Source organism: Tasmannia lanceolata, unplaced genomic scaffold, assembly GCF_043159265.1.
Source record: "Tasmannia lanceolata isolate RefF3 unplaced genomic scaffold, GAP_Taslan_0.1 ptg000037l, whole genome shotgun sequence".
Classification (NCBI taxonomy): Eukaryota; Viridiplantae; Streptophyta; class Magnoliopsida; order Canellales; family Winteraceae; genus Tasmannia; species Tasmannia lanceolata.
Genome location: NW_027518714.1, coordinates 22,412,501 through 22,422,141, shown reverse-complemented (window position 1 = coordinate 22,422,141; position 9,641 = coordinate 22,412,501). Strand labels below are relative to the sequence as shown.

The 9,641-nt window shown below is 38.8% G+C and overlaps 1 protein-coding gene across 1 annotated transcript in view; it reads left to right on the top strand.

Moving 5' to 3' along the window:
* The first annotated feature begins 342 nt into the window (after positions 1-342).
* The window catches only part of LOC143862273 (ER membrane protein complex subunit-like protein), an 18,095-nt gene continuing 8,796 nt past the window's right edge, over positions 343-9,641 (top strand). The window contains exons 1-4 of the mRNA XM_077373283.1: positions 343-724; positions 2,027-2,089; positions 2,180-2,275; positions 4,016-4,063. Coding sequence (XP_077229398.1) covers positions 398-724; positions 2,027-2,089; positions 2,180-2,275; positions 4,016-4,063 — 534 coding nt within the window. The 5' untranslated portion in view covers positions 343-397. The remainder of the gene's footprint in view (positions 725-2,026; positions 2,090-2,179; positions 2,276-4,015; positions 4,064-9,641) is intronic.

The following is a 9,641-nucleotide window of genomic DNA, read 5'->3' as shown; positions in this document are numbered from 1 at the left end:
GCCTTAAGTGATCCTCAATCCGCTCGACCACAATTCTCTGTTGTGTGACCCACTATCCATGAAGTCCCAACGAGAGTTAAAATCCCACGCCACTAACCCTAGACACCCTCGAGAGGATAGACCATGTCTCTATTTTCTATATCGGGCACCCGAACACGCTAAGATGGGTTGTTTTCGGGAATGATTTTCCGGTCAGTTTTGAGGGCTCAGATCGGCCCCGAAGGACTTAATTATCGATCCAAAGTGTTAACCTAGGGTTAATAAGGACACACATGTGAGTAGACTTGTTCTTTTATTAGTGCAAGTGACCCTAGCATAGCAGCTACATCCAGCTATAGCTATAGATATATAAACCAATAACAACACTCTCCCGTTCTCAAACCAGGGAGGGAAAAAGATGGGTAAAAATCAGCACCTATCTCTCCTCCTCCTCTTCTTCTTCTTTTACTCTCTCTTCCTTCGTTCTTCTTCAACATTCCAATCCGATGAACTCCTTCATGATGACGAGGAATTTGGATTGGAAGGAGTAAGATCTCCTGATCTCGAATACCTACAACCGATCCGACCTACGATCCGAAAGAGATCCGATCACCATGATTCCTCCTCTTCATCAGGATCCGATTCCAAGATCCAATTCTCCCTCGAACACGCCTTCGGAGACTCCGATTTCTCTCCCGCCGGTACTTTCACCGCTCGTCTCAAGACCTTGAATCACGGCGGTCAGGTGATTTTTTTCTTCTCATTTTTGTTGATATTTAGGTTGAATTCGTGAGGACTTGGTTAGATTCAGTTGTGATTTTGTTATAATTCGTCTTTAGATTCTTGATTTAGGGCATGTGTCTGCCTTTTTCTTGTTGAATTCGTGTTTTTTTTTTTTTTTCATTTTTGTTGATTTTTAGGTTGAATTCGTGAGGAATTGGTTAGATTCAGTTGTGTTGTGATAATTCGTCTTTAGATTCTTGATTTAGGGCATTTGTTTGCCTTTTCTGTTGAATTCGTGTTTTTTCTCATTTTTGTTGATTTTTAGGTTGAATTAGGGCATGTGTTTTCCTTTTCTGTCGAATTCATGAAGAACTGTCATAATTCGTCTTTAGATTCATGATTTAGGGCATGTCTTCCAAGTGAATTGGTCGTTTCATTCAAGTGTTTAAAGATTTATATGTTGAATTTGTAAAGATCTGATTAGATTCACTCGTGCTGTTGCGATAATTCGTCTTTAGATTCTTGACCTGGGGCATGTCTTCCAAGCGAACTGGTCATTTTATTTAAGTGCCTAGGACTATGTTTGGTTGCACGGGGGTGGCTCGGAGAGTAGTAGAATAAGGAGTCAAAAGAGAGGAGACAAGCATTTGATTTGTCTAGAAGAATAGTGGAGTAGTGGTAAGTAGTGTTTGGTTGCACGGCAGTTCTCTCATAGAGTAGTGGAAAAAGTAGGATTGTCATTACCAGAGAGAGAGAGAGAGAGAGAGAGAGAGAGGGAAGAGAGAGAAATATAGAAAAGACAAGACCTTTTCCACTGTTCTTCTACCAAAAATTTAACATTTTGGTAGAATTTGGTTGGAAGATGAGTAGAGAGTACATTAGTGTCACATGTGCTAAAAAGCAATAATGACGTCTGGAACATGTTGGGGAGTCAAATGGAATTTCAATGCAATATTGGCAACCAAACAAGGAATCAACATTCATTGCCATTTGAAATTTCAATGAATGCTGAGCGTTCGTGCAAAAGGTTTTTATGTTGACTTCATGAAGAACCAATTGGATTCAATCATGCTGTTGAGATAATTCGTCTTTAGATTCATGATTTAGGGCATGTCTTCCAAGTGAATTGGTCGTTTCATTTAAGTGCTTAAAGAATTTTTATGTTGAATTTGTGAAGAACCATTGAGATTCAATCCTGTTGTTGCGATAATTCATCTTTAGATTCTTGATTTAGGGCATGTGTTTTTTCCTAGCGATTTGATAGTTTCATTTAAGTGCCAGACAAAAGGTCTTGTTGATGATGTGAAATTTTGATCTGTGACAGACTCTCACCAAGCTTCGCTTTTCGAGGAACGATTTTACAGAAAATGAAAAGGAAAATTTCAAAGTAACTTCTCGCCCCCTCAACTTGTGTTACCTTGGCTGTTATTCTGTATTGTGCAACAGGTGTAAATATGTTTAATCTCATTTCTTGCAGAAGCTATTGAAAGACGATGAGTTTTATAGGATAAGGGTACCATCTAACGTATTGAGTCCTCCCGGGAAAGATTATGTTATCTCATCAGTCAAAGCAGTAAGTGGGTGTTTTTCTTCTTTGCTCATTTATTTATTTTTTCTCTGTACAGTCAATGTATTGTGTGTTCAATCTGCTGTTACACGTAATTCTTGGACGAGCATTTTGCCAAATTCTTCTTTTTCTCGGTTCATTATGCAATACAATTGCTAAAACATTTATTACATGAAAGGAAAAAATGCAATTTGGACATACATTATTGGAAGCTTTATACTATTACCATTACATGTTTTCTAAAAAGCCAATACCTACCACTCAAGGACCATCACCTCTACACCTACACTCGTGGTACTCTATGCAACTTTGGAGAATTCTTGATAGCTAATGAGTATTATGGCCGCATTAGTTTCTTTATCCTCTTGCCAAATTCTGGCCCAGATGCAGGGCACGCGGAAAATGGCAGTCTCGGGGATGCCGTCATCCCTGGGCGTCCTCTAATCATTTTCCTTAATAATTATGTCCCTTGATACTACTGTTAGAATCAGTGTTTAAAAACACGGATGTGACGCGGAACGCGGCCAAGAAAAATCCTTGTCGACTCGGCGTGGACGCGGCCAAGAACGCGGTTGACGCGGTCATAACTCGGGAGAGTGAAAGGAGTTTTTATTGACTCTGTAGGGCAAAATACGGAATGTGTAAGCGGTACAATGCGGAACGCGCCCAAGGCAAAAGGGAGTCGACTCGGGCGAGTTCCGAGTCGAGTCAACGAGTTTTTAAACATTGGTTAGAATGAGTCATAAAATATGGAGGGCCACTTTATCGCATTGTATCTGGGGGTCCTTATCCTTAATGCTATTTCCCTTGCATATTTTTGTCTCTTATCAATGAATTTGGTACTTATCAAAAGTTAATTATATCCCTGCATATTAAGAGAAGAATGGCCTGTAAGTAGACTAGAACCGCAACTTGGAAACCTTGCTATTCAAAAATAAAAACAAAAATTATGACACCTACCAAATCCCAGCTCTCAGAAATTTCCACCAGTGTTGGAGTGCCCTAAACACAGCATGGCTAATAGCCCTGGTTCTGGTTATGGTATCTCTGCTTCTAGATATCTTAGGTTCTTGGTGTGCAAAGATGAGAAGATTTCTTATCATGTGTTTCTAAATAGCAAGAACCAATTACTCAGATGGAAGTCTCAGTTCGTATCATTCTTCTACTTGCTCTCTATTTGATGGAAGTGTCAGTTCGTATCATTCTTCTACCTGCTCTCTATTTGACACTTCGTATCAGTTTTCTACTTGCTCTCTATTTCTGGTTCTTTCATTCAGAGTTTTAGACTTCGCTTATTTTCCTATTTATGTACTATCTTTCTCAAAAACATAAATAAAAGGAATTCACCTGTTTCAGGACAATCAATAGTTTGCTTGTCCCCATAGAAACAATATCACACTGCTGGAGTGGTGTATATTATATGCATGCCGATGAAAAAAGTTGTTCCAAATTAAATACTCTTCATTGTGTTAACTGTTTAGGATAGGCATCAACATATGTTCAATTATAAGTAGTGTAAATCAAATCAAGCAATGCATACTTCATCGTGATCTGTCCTATACAATAATGCAATTAACTATGTTTTATTGGGTGGAGGGAGGGACTAAATAATTAAAATGTTATCGTTTATGTCTCTATGTGCTGACTGCAATAGATTTCCATTTTCTATGCCAGTTATATATGATTGTTCTACTTCTAGATTGAACATTGATCTATTGTCATAACTGTTTTCTTGTGTCATTTCAGAGATGTCTTCCACGAGAGAGTTTGGATGAGCATTTTGTTATTCACATGGTAATTTCATAACCACAATATGTAAATCTCTTTAAGAATAATGTTATATTCCTTAAAATTTTCTAATTGCATAACAGTTCATTAAGTTTTATTGTTTCCACGTGGTACTAAAATGTAAATTAAGTTGGCCTTCTAGTTTCATTATGACATTTGACGACTATAGCATGTTTCATTAGGAATCATTGAAAAAAACAAATACCAGTAACAATAGCAGGCCTAAAATGTTTAAGCCTGTTCTATATCTTGTATTCAAACAATAGCAGTGGCTGTTTTGTTTCCGAAATCTCAAGAACATGATATTATAACAACAGCCACTCAAGCCATTGAAAAAAAAAAAGATCCGTGTCCGCCACTGAAAAACTGTTATTATTTGGTATAAAAAATGTCTTTATCCATTTTTATTTATTTATTTGGTGTATGTAAAATGAAGAAGAAGCAAAAGTCACTTAAGTGAGAGGAGGAGAAGAGAGAAGAAGAAGAAGAAGAAGCAAAAGTCACTGAGTAAAAGAAGAAGCAATGAGAGGAGGAGAGGAAGAAGAGAGAAGAAGAAAAGAAAGATCGAGAGAAAAAGAATTTTGTGGGTTAGATCCCAACACGACTAATACTTCTGGTTTATAATACGCTCTTAACCATAGAAATATGTCCCATTAGAGCCATCCTATTATTGGCCCTATCAAAAGTACAGAAGTCACTTAAGTGACTTAAACAAATCGTATATGTCTGTGGGCCCTCTCCAATATAACTTTTTCAACACTACCCCTTAAGCCTGTGCACAGAACAGATGCCATTCATGCCCAACTTGGAAATACTTTCGAATTGCCTGTGTCATACCGTTTCTTAATATATCTGCTAACTGATCATTGGACCTTGCACAGAGATCAGATATTGATTTGCTAACAACATTTTAACGTACAAATGGCAATATACCTCAACTTGTGTAGTTCGCTCATGAAACTCAATGTGTTTAGTCCCCTCATGAAACATAGGATTGCTAGCAATGTAAGTAGCGGTTTGATTGTTGCAGTATATTTTCATTGGCTGAGGAACCTCGAATCCCAATTTTTCCTTTAGAGTTTTAACTATATCAATTCATAGGTTGAATGAGTCATTGGATGATATTCTACTTCCACATTGAGCTGTGCAACCACATTTTGCTTCTTGTTGTGCCGACTGCCAAGTAATTAGGTTACCTCCAACGAAGGTACAATAGCCTGTAGTTGGTACAATAGCCTGTAGTTGAGCGCATGTCTGAAAGTGAGTTTGCCTAATCTGAATCCGAAAAACTTTCCACTCTTAGATTGTCGATTTTCTTAAATATAAGCACTTTTCCTTGAACTCTCATAAGCTAACTTAGAATTCATCAACAAGCTCCCGATAATTTACATTAGGACTTTGCATGAACTGGCTTACAATACTTTCATGAAAGGAAATATCCAAAATCTGATCTTATAACTTCATACAAATGTTTCTTTGTAGCATTTATCTTTCTTTAATCATTCCCAGTAATTACGGTGTCTTCCTCTTCCTCATATATTGAGAGAATCCTACTCTAATTGTTTAGTCTTGATGCAATTAAATAGTGATCCACACAACTACGAAAAATCAAAACTTGACAACGATGGAGTTGAATTTACTGAATCATGCTGGAGGAAATGGTTTTAGACCATGTATCGTTGTCATACGTAGCTTACAGACTTTTATTGACTTCCCCCAAGCGACATACCCAAGAGATTGCTCCATATGGACTTCTACATGAAGGATCACCATGAAGAAAGTCATTCTTAACGTCATGCTATCATGATGCTTGCGATTGAAATAATAAGCCAAGCAGAATTTAGCTTAGTAGTCGGCCAAATGTTTTGTAATAGTCAATACCAAAGGTTTGTGTGTAGCCTTTGGCATTTAACATGACTTTCAACATGTCAACTATTCCATACTGTAAATTAGTATAAAACCCAATGGCATCCTACAACACACTTCCTTGACGGTAATTCAGAGAGTTCGCCTGCATGATTTTTGCTTCCGAGCACTCATTTAACCGCCCATGCCCTTCATCCATCAGGAGACATCACCTCTTGGCAAGTGCGAGATAAACCAGTAGAATAAAGCATCCACCAAAACTTTTATAGGTGGAAGGAAGCCAAAAAAAACACCAAGTTTGCAATGGGATGTTGAGTGCAGGGCGTACCTTTTCAAACAACAATAGGAAGGTCAATTCAAGGACGTAGGTAACGAAAGGTTGGAAACAGAATGAATAGTATCTGGAATGTAGGATCTTCTAATGATATTCTTCGCCCTATCCCGCAAGAGGTTTTGTTTGATAGCTTAAGTTTGGGGGAGGCTACAAATTTGGAAGTCCCTTTTACTGAGGAGGAAATCATGAAAGGTCTCTTCTCTTTGGCTAAAGATAAAGCTCCTGGTCCGGATGGCTTTTGTCTGGCTTTTTTTTAAAGTCTGTTGGGAAGTTATTAAATCTGATATGTTGAGATTCTTCCAAGAATTTTTTGAAGGGTTGGCTCTTAATAAAGGTACTGGTGCAACCTTCATCACCCTGATCCCAAAGTAGAGGGGGCTTCAAAGGTGTCGGAATTTCGTCCGATAAGTTTAGTTGGGTGCCTTTATAAAGTGTTGGTAAAAGTTTTGGCGGATCGTCTCAAATTAGTTCTTCCTTCAATAATCACAGATAGTCAAAGCGCCTTTGTTAATAAAAGACAAATTATGGATTGCTCTCTCATCGCAAATGAAGCTATTGATGCCTACAGGAGAAGTGGTGAAGGAGAGGTTTTGTGTAAACTTGATATGGAAAAGGCTTACGATCGGGTGGAGTGGGATTCTCTGGACTATAGTCTTGGAAAAATGGGTTTTGGTTCTCGGTGGAGAGGGTGGATTAGGAACTATGTATCTTCAGCTTGGTTCTCCGTTCTCATTAATGGCTCTTCCAAGGGTTTCTTCAAATCTTCTAGGGGGTTGAGGCAAGGGATCCTCTGTTTCCCTTTCTCTTTGTGATTGTTGCGGAGTCTCTTAGCCGGCTTATGAAAAAAGGAAGTGAGTTGGGTCTATTTGAAGGGTTTTTAATTGGGAGCAATAAAGTGGAAGTTTCGCTCCTTCAATTCAAAGATGATACTTTGCTATTCTGTGCCCCTGTGGTTTCCCAGATCTTGAATCTTAAAGCTGTTTTAAGCTGTTACGAGATGGTTTCCGGTCAAAGATCTAATTTTTCGAAGTCCGGGTTATATGTTATAAATGTTCCTTCTTCTGAAGCTTCTGTTTTTGCAAGGATTCTGGGGTGTACATTGGATTCTCTGCCTGCTTCTTACCTTGGCCTTCCTTTGGGGGTGGGAAGACCGAATAAACAATTTTGGAATCCAATCATTCACAGAGTTGAGAGGAGATTAGATTCCTGGAAACGCAATTTGGTCTCTAAAGGAGGTCGGTTGGTTCTCATTAAAGCAGTTTTATCAAACATTCCGATTTATTTTCTTTCCTTGTTCAAATTCCCTATGACCGTAGTGTTTAAAATAGAACAAATTCGAAGGAGGCTTTTGTGGGGAGGTCCTCATTCCTCCGGAGGAATTCCCTTGGTTAAATGGAGTTCTGTGTGTCTTTCATTGAAAAATGGAGGTTTGGGAATAAGGAAAATTAAAGGTTTTAACACTGCTCTGTTGGGAAAGTGGCTTTGGAGGTTAGGGTCGGAACCCTCTGTCTTATGGGTTAAAGTGATAGGGAGCAAATATGGGTTGAGGGAGGGGAATTGGTGTACTGCGGATAATTTTAAGTTCAAAGGTCTAATTGTTTGGCGGGATATTTTGAAAGTTGAGATTTTATTTAGCAAAGGTATCCGCTTTAAGGTTTATGTGGGGGATAGAATCCGTTTTTTGTCAAACCCGTGGTGCTCGGCAGTTCCTCTTAGTGTATTGTTCCCTGATCTGTTTCTGGTGTTTTCTCAGAAGGTGGCTTGGGTGGCGGATTGCTTTGAGAGGATTAACTCGAAAGTGGTTTGGAAGCCTAAGTTCAGAAGAAACTTTTTGGATAGAGAGTTGAATTCAGTTCTGGAGTTGATGTTTTTGATTGAAGGGTATTATATTAAGAGGAGGGGGGCTGATTCCCGTGTGTGGGTTTGGTGTACATTTGGCTTTTTTTCTGTTAAGTCTTTTTATCAACATTTGGTGTGTAGCGAAGTGGTGCCGCTATCCTCTTCGATCTGGAAGTTTTTTTGTCCGCCGAGGGTTTCTTTTTTTGCGTGGGCAGTGTGTTGTGGTCGTATCCAGGAAATTGAATTTTTTGAGGAAGAGAGGGATGATTTTGGTGAACCATTGCCCTTTGTGTTTATCTGATGGTGAATCCATTGATCATCTGTTCATTCACTGTAAGTTTGCTAGAGATATCTGGGGCTTTATTCTATCTCGCTTTGGGGTGCTATGGGTTCTCCCTAACACAATATCAGATTTTATTAAAAGTTGGGAATGGTGCCCCTGGAAAAGAAAGGGTAAGATGCTGTGGAAGATGTGTCTGTTGGCTTCATGGTGGTTCATTTGGAAGGAAAGAAACTCCCGCGTATTTGAAAGTGTGGCAAAATCGTCTTATTGGATATTTATCAATATCATTGCAGCGGTCATTTCTTGGGCTAGAAGCCGTCCTCTGTTTCATTTCGTCTCAGCTTATGATCTATGGGAAGGTTGGTAGATCATTTGCAAGGAGGGGTTAGCAAAGTAAAAATTAACCAATCCTGGTGATGCAGGGATTGGGGGTTTATGCAGAGATTCCAAGGGGGATGTCCTCTGGGCGTACTCGGGTCCCATTGGAGTGGCGGACTCTAATGAGGCGGAAGTGAAAGCAGTCCATTGTGGGATACAGTTTTTGGATAGCTTGTTAAATAAGGTGATAGTGGAAGGGGATTCCTCTAATGTTGTCCGCTGGCTTCTGGGTGCGGCTTCCCCTCCGTGGCGTTTTCTATCTTTCTTTGAGGAAATTGATGATATAGTTCTTGACTCTTCTATAATGTTTAAGCATGTGAGGAGATCTGCTAATTCAGATGTAGACTCCCTAGCTAGGGGTGGTGTTTTTAGGTCTAGTTTGGAGTGGTTTGATTATCTCCCACCTTGATTTTGTATTTTTGTTTTTTTTTCTCTCTGTAATTTGCTAGAACCATCTCGGTTCGTCTTTTAATATTTTTTCTTTTTACCATCTCAACAAAAAATGGGTTATTTGCAAAGATTAATGGAAGCAATGGTATACTTTTAAAAAAATGGAAGCAATGGTACAAATAATGTTTCTGACACAAAACGACAACTGAGGGCATGCCATTAGTGGTTATTTGGCATGGAAAGATCATCCTCATTTTAAAAAACCTGTGATTGTAGGCCCAACATGTCATGTGTGATTGTAGGCCCAACATGTCATGTCCGACACGCTACGATACTAATACTTTAGAACTTACATGGATATTTCTGTTGGTCAAAATAATTATAATGTTTTAAACAAATGTCACTCTCTTTGAATTAACTATAATTGTGTTGATTGTCAGTGTCACATATTTGCATATATAATTTTGAACATGTGTCCTATAGGTGCTATTTTA